The sequence below is a fragment of the Delphinus delphis genome, chromosome 10 (genome assembly GCF_949987515.2).
Source record: "Delphinus delphis chromosome 10, mDelDel1.2, whole genome shotgun sequence".
Classification (NCBI taxonomy): Eukaryota; Metazoa; Chordata; class Mammalia; order Artiodactyla; family Delphinidae; genus Delphinus; species Delphinus delphis.
Genome location: NC_082692.2, coordinates 33,232,910 through 33,251,850, shown reverse-complemented (window position 1 = coordinate 33,251,850; position 18,941 = coordinate 33,232,910). Strand labels below are relative to the sequence as shown.

Below are 18,941 nucleotides of genomic sequence, written 5' to 3'. Positions count from 1 at the left end.
ACAGTAGGAAAAAAGTCTTCAGATTGGACACCTGAGGCCCTGGAAGCAGAATTTAAATTTCCAACACTGGCTAAATGTAGTGTTTGTAAAGGAAGAGCTATTTTCTTTGGCACATGACTAACACTGCCCAAATTAAAAGTATAAAACCCCAAAAGAACAAAGGAGATCAAGATCTTGAACAGGTATGCCCTACTTAAATCAAATTCTGTATGAAATCCAGAATTTCAGATTTCTCCTGAACTTTGCTGTTGACCATTAAAAAGTAAACACACTTTGTAGAATTTGGAAATCCAGATTAGCAATGCCTATAAACCAGGGTGGGGCTTCCCTGGTGGCGCAGTGGTTGAGAGTCCGCCTGCCGATGCAGGGGACATGGGTTCGTGCCCGGTCCGGGAAGATCCCACATGCCACGGAGCGGCTGGGCCCGTGAGCCATGGCCACTGAGCCTGCGCTCCGCGACGGGAGAGGCCACAACAGTGAGAGGCCCGCGTACCGCAAAACAAAACAAACAAACAAAAAAATCCAGCGTGGACTGGATTTTGTTGGTGGTTCCCTGTGAGACAACCTGTGTGTAATACTGAGCTCCCTCAAACTGCATTGTGAGTAGTACGGGTTAGAGGCCATCAACCCTTCAAGTGGCTCATCCACAGCTTGAGAAGCAGAAATATTCATCTTGGCCTCCAGGGTAGAGGTGAGGGCATTTATATGAGCATTAAATCTGATCAGCATGGGCTTCCCTGGTGGCGCACTGGTTAAGAATCTGCCTGCCAATTCAGGGGACACAGGTTCGAGCCCTGGACGGGGAAGATCCCACATGCCACGGGGCAACTAAGCCTGTGTGCCACAACTACTGAGCCTGAGCTCTAGAGCCCGTGTGCCACAACTACTGAAGCCCTCGTGCCACAACTACTGAAGCCCGTGCACCTAGAGCCTGTGCTCTGCAACAAGAGAAGCCTCCACAATGAGAAGCCCGTGCAATGCAACGAAGAGTAGCCCCCTCCTCGCTACAACTAGAGAAAGCCCGCGCACAGTAATGAAGACCCAATGCGCCAAAAATAAATAAATAAATAAATATACAAAAAATCTAATCAGCAGCCCTCTAAACCGGTCTCCAGAAACAAACTAACGGTAAATTAGCATTGAGAAGTCATTTCAGCAGCTAGAAAGAAGGAATGTTTAAGCCAAATGAAACTCAAAAAGATAACATTTTATTTTCAGAGCAGCTGATGCAATATTGAATCAGGTTTTCACAAATAAATATGACAGTGTCTACTTGGTTACATCTCTGTTTGATGAATGCCTATCTGTAAGAACTGTAATAAATTTCTGAGGAGGTTAATGACCGGAACCTTTTAAGTAAAATTCTCCTGTCTTGCTTCTGAAAAAAAGTATTGTGGCAATTAAAATAAAATGCTCATCGCTCGGGGAAAACCAATCTAGAATGCCCCAGTTGTTTTTGTTTTTAAGGAATGAACCTTTTGAGGACAAGTCTATAAAACATCTTTATTTACTTGTTACATATGATGTTTAAATATAACTTTGCTTTCAAGCTTCAAACTTTTTTTTTAAACCCCTGGGAAAATAAGACTTTTGGTTCACCTTAACAAAAACTGACCTAGGAAGAAACACTTTTAGCAAAATGTATTATAAAATTCACTAGAAAATACTGTCCTCTTTTTGCCAAAATGTTACATAAAATCCTTATTAAAAATACACACGTTACAAAAGAAAAAAGTATGAATATGCTATACATAGTGCTTTTGATATGGACCAAGGGACCTGCATTCTGGGGAAAATACAGTGAAGCACATTAGATATTATGATGTCAACTTAAAATAGTGCAAACCAGAATAAATTACATCCTAAAAAGGGAAGGCATGCAAGTCATTTCCTACGAATAGAACACAATGAAGCCAGAACAGGAAGCAATCACAACCACTATTTAAAAATGTTTTCCTTTTTATTACATTAATTTTTTTCAAAAATACTTTTCTTTACAATAGAACTCCTAGAAAATATTTACAACCTTCCTCTAATAAAATAGAACAGCAGTTAAATATATTTGAAAATAAGATGGGTTTTTCCATAAAATATATCTTTTAACTTTTTATATACAAGCTTTCTCAAAGAGGTCTAAATTCACTAATGAAAAACTATCTGATAGTAAACAGTAACTGTGTTGAAGACAAACCATTGGGAAGGAAATTTCTTTAGGGTGGGGAGAGATGGGGCGCTGAGGAGCTGAAACACAACACATACATGCAGGCAGAATCACTTCAGGAAAAAAATAAGTGCAATATTTTACTATGAAGTCAATTCTTTACGTTGATATTGTGAAGAAAAATACTAATTCAGGAAAGTGAACTGTCTCATCAAGGAGGAGTTCTTTGGTTATTTCAAGTCAAAAATCCAAATGCTATACTGCACGGAAAATCAAAATTAAATTGTGCATTATATTTTTGCCTTGGCAACTCAGTTTATTTTAATGTTTTAAACTGGAACAGCCGGGCAAGTCTCCAAACAGAATGAGTACATTTGCTTTATAAACATTTTTCCGGGTGTTTGCTCCTTTGCTAGATAAGCTTTCATAGACCCAATAGCAAAACCATTCCAGAATCCCTCTCAGACACCCACAAGTGGAGGGAAGTAGTCACTGGGACAGATGGGATCAGCCGATATTACAGTTGGAATGGTTCTGGAATAGCTCTGCCACAAAGCTGATGCCCTCCCCAGGCAGTTCTGAACTCAGAACATAGAATAATTTGTCAGAAATGGCAGCAAATGAAAGACTTTTTTTCCCCCTAAAAAAAGATAAAGGAAATCTTCAAGACCTCTTTTTCTGAAAACCGAATGGTGGCAATGAAAAGAACCTTTGTATTGATCTTCCGTCCATGGCTTTCCTGAGATTCAGAGGACACTGCCTGCGTGGGGCTGCTGGGGGTCTTCAGTGTGTGCTAGAAGATTTTGCTGAGACAGCTTAAAGATGCTCCAGTCCTATCCTCATGCTTCCGCTGACATCCTCTTTAACATCAAACTATTACTGTGCCAGCAAAGTGCCCTGGTAGGACTGCCACACCTGCAGGAGCTGGGGCGTCAGAAGCGTCAGCTCTGTGCCGGGGCCGCATCCCAGCCTGAAGGCGCGCGCACTCATTTGCCCTGATGGAGGCCATGGAGGAGTCTGACTCAGCTCAAAAGCCTGAGCTTGATGCCATTTTTGAAGGATTACAGGTTTATTACCTTCAAGTACAAACAGCAACCCTGCCGGCAGGGACAGGAGGAGACATAGCAGGGGTATGTAGCTTGGAGAATTCTAGAAGGGCTTTGGTAAATGACTTTAATGAATTCATTCATTGTTTGAATGTAAACACTGTAGCTGAAGTGGTATCTGAAACCATTTTTGTTGGCCTTTAATGCTATTTCCCTTGTATTTGCCATCAGATTTGTTAGACAACCCTTTTCCTCAGAGTTAGCGTCAAGGTAAACTTCGGTCCAGCACAGGCGAATGACAGCAGAATCCTAGTGAATGAGGTTTCACAGTACTTCCAAGTGGCACAGCATAATTTCAGAACTCCACTGACCATTAACAGTGTGGCAAAAAAGAATCAGCTCTTCTGATCTAGTTTTTGGGCCTCTTGGCATTCCAGGGACTTTAATCTGTGCTCTTCCACCATCCTCCCTGAAAGCAGCCCTGGCAACTTAATAGTTGGGGTTATTTTCCTCCAGACGGATTTCTAGTCGGCTCAGGCCAACTGGAAAAGAAGCATGTGAAATTTAGAAGATCTGAGTTCTTGGAAATCCAAGGGATCCTGCTAACCCATGAATTGGAGTCAACCGGTCTTCACGGAACTGGGAAGAGGACGCACTTGCTCCAGGAATCACCTTCACAGTAAATCACGGCCAGGGAGGAAAAGCCTGAAATGACACAGCACTCAGTTTTCAGAAACAGCCCGAGTGACAGGCAGGGCAGGAAGAAAAATGACTTTCACGTTTGGTCAACTCTTCAAATGACGTGTGTGCTAGAAGAAAGCTGTGGAACACAGGGCGGCCTTTGCTCACTGGAAAGCTACTTCCTAGTATGGTCTCCCGGCAAAGACGCCAAGTTCACTGCAAACTGCGGAATGAGGTCAGCATAAAAATGACTCTTGGTGGGAAAGGATGGCCCAAGACCCCAGCACAAAGAAAGTAGCCTGCTTCACACACACACACACACACACACACACACACACACACACACACACACAGACTCTCTCACTCGCTCACTCATGCAAGCTTTGGGATAAAAGGCTACCAGGATGGTTGGCATCTGAAAGCAAAAGAACATGAACGTCAGGTTCATTCCCAACCAGGAATGAGTTCATGGGAATGTAGCCCAGATGAAACACATCTTAAAGTAGGATTGTGCCAATTATTTATTCCCCCCCCAACCTCCCACAAAACAATTGTTTTTAAATAAAAGGAAAAAACCCCGATTTTTTTCTAAACCTGAAAAAAACGACCACTTTTTAAACAGGTAGTTTAAAATGGTTACAAAACAAGCAGGCAGTTCAGCTTTCCTGATGAATGAGGATGGAGACCATGGGTTTTCGCCGTCTCCAAGCGACACACAGGGCTTTAGAGTTCTGTGTCACCCTGAAGCAAAACTGAATCTTGATCATCCAAGAGGAGACCGGTGTCCACGACCTCGGCCTCTTCCATGACGCCTCCTAACTGCTGGACGACGTCGTCGTCGAGGATGTCCACGTCCTTGATGGGTTTGATCAGACTCAGCTGGTCCAGGGGCAGCAGCCCCGGCGGCCCCACCGGCCCCGTAGTCCTCTCAATCGTGGCTGCCATTTCGGCCGCAAAAGCCGCCTTCTGGGCTTTCTGCCTCTGCTGTTCCTCCTGCTGCCTGTGAGTTTTCATGTGTGCATTTCGGCTTTTGATCTTGAAGAAGACTCTATAAAAATGAAGAAAGAGAAGCATGTGAAATTTAGAAGATCTGAGTTCTTGGAAATCCAAGGGATCCTATAGGCAACAGCAGGTGCATGGTCTGCTGTCTGGTTTGGGGTGGCTCTGACAGAGTTCCCATCTCCTTAGCTCCCAAGACCTCCTCCCCTGGTGACCTGTGACCTCTCTTCTCTCCAAGCGTTCCAAGGAAAGGGGATAGGGACAGGAACACATTTACAGTGTGTTGGGCTTTCTCTCTGTGACAACGGAGGATGAATCCTCAAAGTTTTCCTGTCCATCTATGGCCAGGGGCACAAGCGTTTCTTTCCTCCTTATCTTCCCCGTTTCTCTCTCCAACACTGACCAAGCCCTCTCGACCAACCTGAGAATCCCCAAATCATGCTGCCAAGCTCTGTTGGTTCCCACCATAAAACAACCCATCCTTTGCCTCTGGCCTCCTGTCCCTGTCATTCCCATCAAAATTCTAGAGGGTCTGCCTGCACACACGTACAGTGCCTCTTGCCTCCACACTCTCCAACTGGACTGTCATCTCCTCCACTTCAGTCCAAGTGCTTGAGTTCGCTAGTGACCGTGTGGCCAAATCCAACAGCCCCTCTTCTGTCTTCATTGTACTGGACTTCTGAGCTGCACTGACCATTCCTCTTCGCCCAAGATCCCGTCTCGTTTTGGCCATCATATATCATAGTTCCCTCCTGCTTGCTTTAGAATGAAATAGTGGTTCTCAGCTAGGGGGGATTCTGCCTCCACAGGGAATATCTGGCAACGTCTGGAGACATTTTTGATGGTCACAGCTGGGTGGTGGTAGTGGTACTTCTGGCATCGAGTGGGTAGATGCCAGGGATGTTGCTGAATACCCTACAATACAGAGGGCAGGCCCTCTTCCCCAAATAAGGAATCATCAGACCCAAAATATCAGTGCCAAGGCTGAGAAATCCTGGGAAAAGGGGTCTGCCAACTATGGTCAGTGGGCCAAATCCTGCCCACTGCCTGCTTTTGTAAATAAAGTTTTACCAGAACGCAGCCACGTTTATTTGTTTATGTATCGTCCATGGCTGCTTTTGCACTAACATGGCACATCTGAGTAGTTGTGACAGAGACAGAATGACCTGCAAAGCCTAAAGTATTTCTTTTTTTTTAAAGTTGAGAATTATGTTTTTTTGTTGTTGTTGTTGTTTCGGCTGCGTTGGGCCTTCGTTGCTGCACGTGGGCTTTCTCTAGTTGTGGCGAGCAGGGGCTACTCTTCGATGCGGTGAGCAGGCTTCTCACTGCAATGGCTTCTCTTGTTGTGACTGGCGGGCTCTAGAGTGCAGGCTCAGTAGTTGTGGCGCACGGGCTTAGTTGCTCTACGCATGTGGGATCTTCCCAGACCAGGGATCGAACCTGTGTCCCCTGCATTGGCAGGCAGATTCTTAACCACTGTGCCGCCAGGGAAACCCAGCCTAAAATATTTCTATCTGGACCTTTTTCAGAGCAAGTTTGTCCAGATGTGAGACGGCCTGTTTTTAGAGAGGGAGGGTGGCATAAATATTTATTCCTGAGCTCATAAAGGGAAAAAAAACCCCTGATTTCTAAGACCCCTGTCTTAGAACAGAGTTGATGAATCACCACTGGACATATTGAAAACTGTCTAACGTAATGAACATAATTTCAGCAGCTAAAAAAAGGATTCTGCAAACATGTGCCTGATGTTATTCCTCATCTGGAAAACCATACAAAATATTTCTGCCATAAAAATCTTAACTGGAGTTATGGTAGAAAAAGGTCCCAAGCAACATAAAAACAAGACAAGAAAAACATTTTATGGACGTCACTGAAAGACAACCAGAGCTTGAAATACTTATTTCTGGTTGTTAAAATGTCCTTTGTCGCCACCTAGTGGAATAAGGAGTTGTCGCCTGTTAGAGGGGAGTGAGTGGAGGAAAGATGCTGGTTCCTCTGGGAAGAAACTGGTTGAGACCCTCCTTCCCTGCCTCTCCCACCCCAGGGCAAGTAGGGGGGAGTCCTACTGAGGAGGTTTCCCTATTTCAAGTAAGTAAGCCCGATGATCAATCCAGGGGCTCATTTATTCCTTGCTGACATGAAGATGATATCATGTCCTGGCTCTGAAGGACATTAGAGCCCAGAGGAGGGGACCCACGCCTAAGTCTCTCTCCCCATCTCTGCAGGAAGAGAGTTGCTAGTTCCAACTCACTTTGGCAGGTGCCACTGACCTACGGCTAAGAGCACCTACCTCATCGGCTTAAGATTAAATTAATCAATACACGTAAACATCCTTTAAAACAGTGCCAGGCAAATACTGAGTAACTGATAAATAACAGAATTATTAAGATGCCTGAAATACACCTGAAATATTCCATGAGGATGAATATTATAAACAGAGGTCCCAGTTGGCCTCATTCATACAACTAGGGATGTTCCCTTGGTAGAGTTTCAGCAGCTACTTCGTGGGCATCTCTCCAGGTAACACTGCACGTTTGAGACACTGGAGGTTACAGGAAGAGAAACTCGGCAAGGCTCCTAAAAGAAGTCACTTATGACAACCCTTCTTGGAGGCAGCCTCACCGAGAAGTAAACTGGAATTCTATACTAGATGCTGTGGGAGGGAACTGTGTGCATCTCACCATCAGTGATAAATAAATAAGCAAACAAAGCAAACCACTAGGCTGGAACAGTGGTCAGAAGCCCAGGCTCTGTACTTGAACACATAGGGGTTCAAATCTCAGTTCTGCTTTTACTGGGGGTATGACCTGGGGCAAGTAAATTTACCTAATGTTCAGTCCTTATTTGTAAAAACAAGGATAAAACAGTATCTGTGCCACATGGAGTTTCTGTGTGGGGATTAAATGATCTCATCTACATGAAGTATGTAACAAAATTAAGTGCTTAGTAAACGTTATTTAATGCTGTTATTACCACCTACTCTCAGTTTCCCCTTTTCATTGTTTTAAATTACACTTAAAACGGCAGAGATGACAAATAGACTTTACCTCGTGAGTCAACTCTGATCAATTGGTTGTGCCAGCTTGAAGCATTAGGATTTAAAGGATTTGAGTCTTATCTTAATGTGGTAGCAAAAAGTATAGCAATTGATTAGTGATGTCTGCCCTGGGTGCAGGAATGAGCAGTACTGGTAGGAAAGCCATCTCTGCCACAGAGTTCCTGATTAGATGTTTTAGAGCCATTCTCAAATCACTCGGCAGGGATGCAAAGAGAGCAGTCAGTACTAGTGAATATGGTTTGGGTGTGAAGGGAAGAGGTGGGAATCAGAGTTCCATCCATCATTTCTGGAAAAGAGTGAAGTTTTGTCACTAGAGATTTGCTCTCTGATGATGTCCATCCTTATTAGGCTTTAGGACATCAGAATGACCATATTCTGAGTCAGAGACAAGGTCCACTCACCATGAGGCACCATGTAGACCCCAAGGATGAAATGAGGAAAAACTGGAGAGTCTGGGTTCTTTTTCTACCTGGAGACACCTCCGACCACCTTGGCCCAGCCCCTACAGAGGCATTATTCATCACACACTTAGATTCAGTCCCTGGCCCAGTTCTACCTACTTGCCACACTCCTTGCAGGGGAAGATGGTGGTGGGGTCTGTCTCGCCGCTGGTGGTGCTGTGAGAGGGTGAGCTCTTCACTGAGCAGTACCCGCTCTGGGCACTGCCAGGCTTCTGCTTTCCAGAGGGAACAGCACCCCGAGCTTTGGTCACCTGGTTGGTGCCACCGTGGATGCGGGCATGGCCGTTCAGTGCCTGTCGGGAGCTGAACACCTGGGGAAGAAAGGGAGTGACATGACATCTACAGTCCTGAAAAGGAAATTAGGGTTATTAGTTACTCATTGGTAGAACATGTGATACTCGAAACAGTGTCTAATGACAAGGCCTAGGGGTTTTACATAAGCAAACTCTGGGCAAATGCCACAGAAAGTAGAGACCGAATACCACAACCAAAAGCGCTGTGCCAGTAAGAAACCCATCACTGTTATAACCAAAGACTAGGGCTCAGTCCACCGCCTCTAGCTCACAGGGAGGCCATGGGCCATTTCCCCTCTGAACACCTTATTTTTTCCATCTGTAAAATGAGAGGGTTCGGACCAGCTTTCAAACTTTTTAACAGCCAGAAGCTACCTTCCACCCCTTTTTTCTTTTCTTTCTTTTTTCCTTTCTTTTCTTTACTTAAAAAAAATCAGGTCTTATTCAAAAGCTCAGAGCAGAGGTACTCTGGCTGAAATAGACAGCCCCCCCAAATTGAATCTATTTGCTCAGCTCTATCTCCCCCCTAGGAAGCCCTCGAACCCCAAGAGACACAGCTTGGAAGACACTGACTAGCTGCTCTGATATATTCTATATGTTATTTCTAAGCCCCAGTCAGTAGCCCAGTGTTGAAGCAACGTTTCCGACCCCGACATTGTGCTGCAGGATGAAAAAAAGGGGAACGACCTGGTCTTTTGAAGGCTGCCATAATGCACGGTTTCCCAACCTCAGTATTACTGACATTTGGGACTGGATGATTCCTTGCTGTGGGGCTGTCCTGGGCATCACAGGATCTTCAGCAGCAACCCTGGCCTCTCTACCCACCAGATGCCAGGAGCACCTCCCCAGATGTGATAAAAATGTCTCCGGACGTTGCCAAATGTTCATGGGGAACAAAATCATTCCCGGCAGAGATCCACTGCTGTAAAGGGATGTAATCCACACCCCTGAATTCCAAGAGCTCTGACTTCCAGATTGCTAAGTGCATCAGCTAGTGGGAGTACCCACCGAACTGTCCAGACACAGATGGTCACTCTGTGTTAAGTTCATGAGTTCTGTTTATAGTCTTGCAGGGAAAAAAAAAAATCTTTCGCTGATTTAGCAACCGAAACCTCCAATGGTTAGGCACCGAATAAAACTAACATGGTTTTTCCCTGTTGTTTTTTAAAGTCACGAAAAAATATTCACCTTGCTGAGCATTTTTGATTGGGTAAAGTAAAAGATGATTTCCTGCTCAGGAAAGAATTTACTGTACACCCAGACTATGAATTGAGGAAGCATCCAATTTCTAAACAAATTCACCAAGGACACTGTCTATTTAAAGTCACATCTCATAGCTAGTGGGAAGCAGCCACATAACACGGGGAGATCAGCTCGGTGCTTTGTGACCACCTAGAGGGGTGGGATAGGGAGGGTGGGAGGGAGAGGCAAGAGGGAAGAGATATGGGGATATATGTATACGTATAGCTGATTCACTTTGTTATAAAGCAGAAACTAGCACATCATTGTAAAGCAATTCTACTCCAATAAAGATGTGTAAAACATAAATAAAAAGTCACATCTTAATCATCCCCTAAAGGGAGTGTTGTATACAATACGGCAATGATGGAGTGAAGCGTCCGGCTCATTAAACATCAAAGATAGAAACAAGCTAGCAATTTCTTAGGTTCTCTTCAGAGCTAATGCAAAATGTATGTATCATTCAAAAGGAGTTTTTCATTTTTTCTTAAATGTAAGTCAAGTGAATTTCTGCTTTAGGATCTAACTATTTTAAAGACTTTTGCTTTCTTCATCTAAGTGACAGACTCAATAAGCAGCATTCAATGCACTCTGGAAAACAGTATTATCCTGTGTAACACACAAGCAAGGATAAGCACTAACTTGGGGAAAACAGGGCTTCATATGAAAGGAGCAACATTCTAAGTTTTTGCATAATACCTCTAGAGCTTGCCTGCACAGGTGTGCCCAGCTTTTAGAAACTTGATTTGGGAAAAGCTCAACAATTCAGATGAGTGGGGTACCCGGGGGACTGAGGGTCCAAAGTTAACAATTAAAAAAACATATCCATTAAAATACACAGGGAGCCTTAGATCAGGCCAGTACAGATTCTGTAAGGCCATCCTTTAGTGATCAAATGGTGAACTGGTTTTATTTTAGCTAAATGATGCTTCTAATGTACTTGAAAAGTACTAGGTTAGGTAATTACACAGACACCTTTTTAGCCTGTTTACATGAATAATTTGCTTAGTAAATCTTGTTTGCTTCCCCCCAAAAGTACAAAGATAAACTTTAGCTAAATCTTTGTAATTATGCCATAAAAAGACACTCCTTCTCTGCGGGCTCTCCCACTGCATTTAAATGCATGTCTCCAGGACATGACCTGTGTGACACAGCCCAGGAGGAGTAGGGGGGCACCAAGTAACGAGGATTGTAAGTTCTGGAGGTCAAGGTCCATTGTAGAGCCTGAATCACATTTTCCCTGAGGGCAGGGACGGACCTGTGTCCTCCAAACACATGCACAGTGCTCAACAGAGAACACACACTCCAGAAATATCTACGGGCTGAATGAATAAGTAAATGGATGAAAGAAAGAAAAGCATGGCCACATGGACTTCCCTCTGCCAAACTTTCACTGCTGAAAGTACACCTTTTGCAAAGTGCATCATCTCTTAAAGCCGGGCACAGCTGTATGTACGGCTCTCAGGAGTCCCAGATCCCTGGAGGGCGCAGAGACACTTACAGCTCCACAGTTGGGCATTTCACAGATGAAGGAGCCTGAGGGCTGGCCCAGGGCTTGCAGGGGCGGCCCCTCTGCGGAAGCCAGGACCGGGCCTGGTGGTGGCTCTGGAGACTTGGGCAATTCACTCTCCTCTTCTCTCATGGATTTCCTGTCTTCTTCTGGGTCTTCCTCCTCCTCCTGTACCTCTTCATCTTCTTCACTCGTCTGGTGTTACGGCAATAAAAGCAAAAGGGGGAAAATCCCCAAATGGCATGTTTAGTGATGAACAGAACCCAGGAGCTAGGAGAGGAGAGAAGGGCTGGACGCTGGGGCTGCATCGGCTTCTTTGTGCATAAGGAAGGGCTGGCAGAGGCCTCTGGGGAGCGATACGGTTTCTACAAGGTTGGTCATTGGACACTTGGAATTCTGAGGGCAAGGAAGTCCCCCCAGCCCACTTTGGGTTCCCTTATCACTTATAAAAACATATCCTAAGGCAGAGGATATACAGATTTCTGTAAGTAGAGTTTCTCCCCCTTTAGTCCCACTGACTAAAACACAGGCAGGATACCCCACTTGCAGCAGCTCTGCCTCCCCAGAGCAGTGAGGAGGGTTTTCAAGCAGTAATGACACTGTGGAGCCCCTCTGGACAGAGACTAAAGACCTATCAGGATTTGTTTTGAAAGGTCTTCTAACACACTTCCTTGCAAGATGCCCGAGATATTGATTTGACCTGTGGAAGGCACATGACCCATGGCATTCTGATGCACTTCTTCTTTGTTCTTGTCAGAAAACAGGATCAGAGACTGAACCACAGTGACTCTGAAAAGGAGCAGAAATGGAAGGGGATATTCCCTTTTATTTATCATGTGCTATATATATATATATATATATATATTTTGGTCTCTGATGATGGTCTCTGATCATGGGCCCTCTATAAAAAAGAATAAGAAAAATATTTCTATGAATAATTATCCTCTTTGTGACTGTGTCCCCTCCCTCTGCTTCAGAACAGCAACAAGGTGCAGAATTAAGCAGAAGGTCCTGACCTTCGTCAAGGTTAACAAGACAGTTAATGGAATAGCCTGGAGGAGGTACCTGGGCTGGGTGGGGATGGGGGCCAGGGATCTAGGAGGCCCTTTTAGTGAACTAACTACCTTAATCTGCAATCTCAGTCCTCACGGGGGTGGGGTGGGGGGAGGGTGTGTGTGTAAGGGATGCTTGCTCCTCCGGGCCTAGAAGGACTGAGGACCAGGGATGGGAATTCCATGTTACGTCAACCTCATTTTAGCGTCTATTTTACAGCACTTCGTGGTGTACAAAGTGTGTTTGCTGTGTCACTGAATAGGCTGTAAACAGTCCTCCTAGTTTACAAATGAAGAAACAAAAGGGATGTCCCGCTGCCTTCCACCCTGATGGGTCATCTGTCTCTGCTGGGCTCTCTGCATACCCACTGCTTAAAGCATGTGGGCCGGGGGACTTCCCTGGTGGCACAGTGGTTAAGAGTCTGCCTGCCAATGCAGGGGGCACGGGTTCGATCCCTGGTCTGGGAAGATTCCACATGCTGCGGAGTGGCAAAGCCTGTGCGTCACAACTACTGAGCCTGGGTTCTAGAGCCCACGAGCCACAACTAGAGTCTGTGTGCCACAACTACTGAAACCCGCACGCCTAGAGCCCATGGTCCGCAACGAGAGAGGCCACCGCCATAAGGGGCCCGTGCACCATGGCGAGGGGTGGCCCCTGCTAGCCGCAACTAGAGAAAGCCCGCGCAGCAACGAAGATCCTATGCAGCCAAAAAACAAAACAAAACAAAACAAAACATGCACATGGTCTGCAGTTTGGTTTACCCCAGACAGTAATGTAACTCTGGGTAAGCCTACAATTCTTAGAACCTGGAAGCCAGAATTTCCAAGAACAAAGATTTCTGAGAGTAGCAGTACCCTGGGATCCAGAAACCACCAGCTTTCTCTCTCCAGTTTGGATTGGGGATGGGAGAGAAAGATAATCCCAGTAAATACGGGCATTTAGCACACTGCTCACTGTTTCAGTATTATCCTTATTTCATATGGTATATATGCATATTTGAGACCATGTATTAACAGGGTATACTTAAGAAATGGTCCCAGTTTCCAGTGGGTAAATTAGGATTAATAAGTAATGATTACATTTGCTGAAAGACTTCAACGAATACAGATGTAGGCTTAGTACATTTTACAGAGTGATTTATGATATAAGCTTACAGATCTCTTACTAATATAGAATATACAGGTGGATATCACTTAAATGGCCTTATTCTCATATGAATCAACCACCTTCCAACCTCAGAGAATTTCAGGTAAAATCATGTTACGTCTAACTCCACGGGTTCGCTCCATTCCTTTACAGAACTGGAACTCTGGTCTCAGGTACCACGATATTAAGCGGACGGAGGCCCACAGCTCACCATTTAAAGTAAATTACATGTAACTTTCAATGGCAATGGCACTTATTCCACAGCAGCTGTTATACAATTTTCAAGTTGTTATACAAATGTATACAATTTTCTCACCATGCTATTGTTTGACAGCTCTTAAAAGTTCCATAGAGCCATTAAATTACAGATCAAATTATACTGTCCTGTGATTATATATGTCTCATGAACGTAGACAGGTTTACTTCGAACAGCAATCTACGCATGTTCACAAAATGATTTATCATCAAGTGAAAGTGCTCACCGATGTGACGAGAGATGCAAAGACAGAGGACAAAACCCTAACGTGTAGAACTCTGTATCAACAAGTTGGCCATTTCGTGATGCATCATGAAAGGAAACATTTGGTATTATTCCAAAATTGGCAGAAAAGTGGGCAAGTACAGAGCAGGGAGATGGTTATGTATTACACAAAGTACTCAAAACCCTGGGTCCAAATAACAGTTTCTTGAGGAGATTTTTATTTCTCAGGCCTGCAAATGGCATTTGTATTATGAGAAATTTATAAGTTAAAACACAAATGCTCAACAACCCAAATTTCTTCAACGATACAAATTTGAGTGTTACAGTCACTGATGAATGATGATGGTGATGACAACATACTGAAGGCCTGCTGTGAATCAGGGACTACACACACACACACACACACACACACACACACACACACACACACACACACACACTGCTAGTTTTCACAAAAATCCTGCACAATATTTTTTTTTCATTAAAAAAAATTTATTTATTTAGGCCACACCATGCAGCTTGCTGGATCTTAGTTCCCTGGCCAGGGATTGAACCTGGGCCCTCAGAACCTCAGCAGTGAAAGCATGGAGTCCTAACCACTGGACCACCAGGGAATTCCCTACAAATTTTTATTTTTTAAACAAATGAGAAATTGGCCAGAGAACGAATTTTCCCCAGAGCACATAGCTGGTAAAGAAATTGAATCGAGATTTAAACCCTGCACCGTCTGCTTCTAAAGCCTCAGCCTTAGCTCCTTGCCTGCCTGCACAGGTCCACAGATGCACATCTGTCCATCTGGACACGGCTTAGGTTTTCAGCTCAAACACAGAGCTAAACCTCTCAAAACCATTGAGAACCAGCCGCCTTTCCATGTCAGAGGGAAGGAGGATGTTCCCCAGGCCCCTTGTCAGTGGATCGCACTGCAGGCAATTCAGGCCTGGGACCATGGGGGAGCTGTGCCCTCGGAGCCTTGACCGCTGTCTTCCAAAGTCAGGTAACTGCCTCAGCTGGTTTCTTTTTCTTTCTTTCTTTTTTTTTTTTTTGCGGTACGCGGGCCTCTCACTGTTGTGGCCTCTCCTGTTGCGGAGCACAGGCTCCGGATGCGCAGGCTCAGCGGCCATGGCTCACGGGCCCAGCCACTCCGCGGCACGTGGGATCTTCCCAGACCGGGGCACAGACCCGTGTTCCCCGCATCGGCAGGCGGACTCTCAACCACTGAGCCACCAGGGAAGCCCTCCGCTGGTTTCTTGAACTGTGCTGAATTTTGCTCACAGCCAGACCCACAGGTTCGCCTTGAGTGGAAGCAGGAGCCTGGGCAGGGAACAGGAAGCTATGGCCAGCACTTCCCTCTCGCCTCCTCAGCAGAGCCCACCTTGGCCTCCTCTTCGGCCTGCAAGGGTGGAAGGGCCTGTGACGGTCTCAGGCCAGAAGTCAGGTCACCTGCTGGATGAGCTTGTGCTATGCTGACCTCCTGGCCCCGAAAGAGCAGTCACTCCTCACCCTCCTTTCTTCCCCCCGTCTCCCTTTAAAAGTCCCTGAGCTACCCGACTGTGCTCCATATGGGGGGAATATACTCCCTTTAATAAAATATTGAGGAGAGCTACCAAGTGTCCCAGGCAGGCCCAGAGGACAAGAGCAGGACCCCCTCCTAGGACTGTGCCTCCTGCACCTTCCCCGTCCTTGCATGGTCCCAGTTTTTCATGTCCACTTGGCAAACTATCCTCAGAAGGTTGACTGTGTCTTCACAGTGCCCTAAAGGGAGTTGTGAGCTACCACAGTGGCCTTGAATCAAGATTTTCTTGTTTTTGGGGGGGGCCTGAGTCATCTCTGCACATTCAGCTCACAGGTCACAAGGTGTGGTTGCACCTGACCCAGCCTAATATCGGCTCCTGGCAAATAAGCCCAAGGAGGTGTGGTGCCTGGGGTGACGTCTTAACCTTTCCTCCTCAGTCTGAGGCTACACGCTGGCTCGGGCCTTTCCACCCACCTGCAAGACACTGCTGGTCCAAGATGGCGCCTGTGCCTAATGTGGTCACACCTTCCTTAGTAGCCCTCCTCCACTCAGAATCTCCTGGTTCACCCCCTCTCTTCCCAGGGAGTTCATAGAGGGATTGTTGCCATGACCCAGAGCGACTCCTACCTGGGGAAAACGTTCACTCATTCATTCAACAAACGTTTACTGAGTGCTGATATCGTGTCAGGCACTGTCCTAGGCACTTGGTAACACCCAAGTTGAAGAGACATCAACTTGATTTGGGAAACCATATCCTCTGATTTTGCTCCCTTCCAAAACATGACTCTGACAGATCCCAGAACATTCCAGAATTGGAAGGGACTTTCCAAATCATCTAAACCATCGGCCCCCTTTTACTGGTCAGTAAGCGTAGGGGCCAGGTCCTAGGTCTCCCAGGCCAGTATTCTTTGCGCTTCCTCATTTACTGTCTATTCTGCTCATTCAGAAAGCAATGCTCTGTGTGACCTTGGGCAAGCCCCTTCCCCTCGCTGGGCCTCAACCTTCTGCCTGAGGACTGGTAGAGCTGGATGAGAGAGAGTCCCCAAAGGCCATATCTAAGACTTTCTGGACCTCATCTCATACTACTTTTAAAGACTCTTGGGGTTCACAGTAAACTTTCTCCTTGTGTATGCCACATCTTCCCACCTATAATGTATGCTCCTGGGGCAGGGGGCAGAGGCCGGTTTACAGCCCCGGGTCACCCACAGCACTGCAGACATAGTGGGAACTCAATTGTTTTTAGTTGATTGAACCAGAAGAGGCCACGTTGCTTTTTTAAACGTTAGCCACAGGTGAGAAAAAGGCTATTCAGATATAAGATATCACTACTTAAGGCAGTCAAACAAAACTCATCATAGGAAACCCTGAATATAGAATACTGCCATTTCTGATCAAAAGAATGGCAATACCATTCTATTCTACAGATGTCTATTTTTTTTTTATATTTGGGTCCAAATATAAATTTATATATGTGTATATATTTCTTAGCTAGGATCAATTCTTAGTTAGGAACTTAGGCTTTGAAGCATTAATGAGTCCAAGTGTTTTTGCACTTCTCTAAGAGGATTTGCATTTGCTTGCTCTTAAGTGTTACACCAGGGAATCAGGCTCAGACAACACACTCACCAGCCTTTTGACCATGGCTAAGTTACCTAGGCTCTGTGCCTCAGTTTCCTACCTCACAGAATTGGTATAAGGAGTAAAAAAGTCAATATGTGTAAAGTGCCTCCTAGTACAATGCCTGGAATGTATGAAGCACTATGTAAACGTCTGTGAAAGAGATTAACCCACATATGTGCTAGCAACACTTACATGGGGGACACAATTGGGAATGAAAGTATAATTACAAATATTCACGATGTTTATGAATTCCAAACACATTCCCTGATGGTTGCAGACGAGAGTTTAGTAATCTGTTGTAAGACGTAATTTTTACACACACATACGTGTTTTCCACAACATGTGAGAAGATTTCCCTTTGGCTGTGGATGCAGAGAAGAGAGTTAACCACAAGGACAAAAGTGGTAGTAATTTCCAAAGCCACACAGAGGCATTCAGAGAAGATTTCGATCTAGTGATGTCTTTTTTTAAAACTTCTTTCTTTCTTTCTTTTTTTTTTTAAATTAAGCAACATTTATTTTTGGCTGCGTTGGGCCTTTGTTGCTGCACGGGGTTTCTCTAGTTGCGGCGAGCGGGGGGGGGGGCTTCTCATTGCAGTGGCTTCTCTTGTTGCAGAGCATGGGCTCTAAGTGTGCGGGCTTCAGTAGCTGTGGCACGTGGGCTCAGTAGTTGTGGCTCGGGGGCTCTAGAGCGCAGGCTCAGTAGTTGTGGCGCATGGGCGTAGTTGCTCTGCAGCATATGGGGTCTTCCCAGACCAGGGCTCAAACCCATGTCCCCTGCACTGGCGGGCGGATTCTTAACCACTGTGCCACCAGGGAAGTCCCTGGTGATGTCTTTAGTAGGTTCTTCATCTTAATACGCAGACAACTTTGGATTGTCTGCTAATGAAGGAAATCAGTACCAAGGATAAATGGTGATGTGAGGATCAGAATAATCTACACACTGCTAACTAGTTCCCCAATAACTGAGAGTTCCTGGCGCCATCTAGAGGTCAACGTTGCTCCTTGGGCATGCTTCACAGAAGCTGTGTAAACTCCGAGTGCACTTAGGTCTTTCTAAGGCACGTTAGTTCTCTGGTAAGGAGCATCTGTGACTGTGGAAGGATCAGGAAGTGCTATCCCAGAATGTCGGGGTGCCTCTTATAAGTCACCCACATCAAGGCTGGAACCACCACGGTTTAACTCCTCCGGTGCCTACCTGCCCTGGAACGCAAGCCAGCCCTCATCTCCTTAACTGATCACCGGGCTGCGGGTCAAACCCAAAACTGCCTTCCCTCCGCCTAATTATCCCAGGAAATCAAGGCCTGAATCTCACCTGGGAACTGGCCTGTCACCCACCAGTGCCAGCCACTTAGGGACCTGGGCATGGGGCAGGAGCAGGGCCCGAAGAAGCAGCACCCGGGCAGCTTCACTCACCACACAATCGTCGATGATTTCCGAGAGCCGTGTCCGGTGTTTTCTCCCCAGCCTCATGATTTTTTTCCACGTGTAGTAGTACTCCACACACTGAGCCACCGTCTTGGACTTCACCTGCCGGGAAAGGCACCTCAAGATCAGCTCCAGCAGTGGGCAGGGTGCAAAGCAGCAAGCTTTTGTGCAAGTTTAAGTTTGTAATAGGTATTAGGTTTATGCAATTGAATAAAAACATATACATGGTGAAAAATCTCCTCCCCACACCCGT

At 45.6% G+C, this 18,941-nt stretch overlaps 1 protein-coding gene across 1 annotated transcript in view; it reads right to left on the bottom strand.

Annotated features, from left to right (window-relative positions):
- Nucleotides 1–4,470: 4,470 nt before the first annotated feature.
- TRERF1 (transcriptional regulating factor 1) overlaps nucleotides 4,471–18,941 on the bottom strand; it is a 199,383-nt gene continuing 184,912 nt past the window's right edge. Inside the window, exons 15-18 of the mRNA XM_060021271.1 lie at nucleotides 18,677–18,790; nucleotides 11,440–11,643; nucleotides 8,506–8,717; nucleotides 4,471–4,936 (exon numbers count right to left, since the gene is read on the bottom strand). Of these exons, the coding sequence (XP_059877254.1) occupies nucleotides 4,612–4,936; nucleotides 8,506–8,717; nucleotides 11,440–11,643; nucleotides 18,677–18,790 (855 nt within the window). The 3' untranslated portion in view covers nucleotides 4,471–4,611. The remainder of the gene's footprint in view (nucleotides 4,937–8,505; nucleotides 8,718–11,439; nucleotides 11,644–18,676; nucleotides 18,791–18,941) is intronic.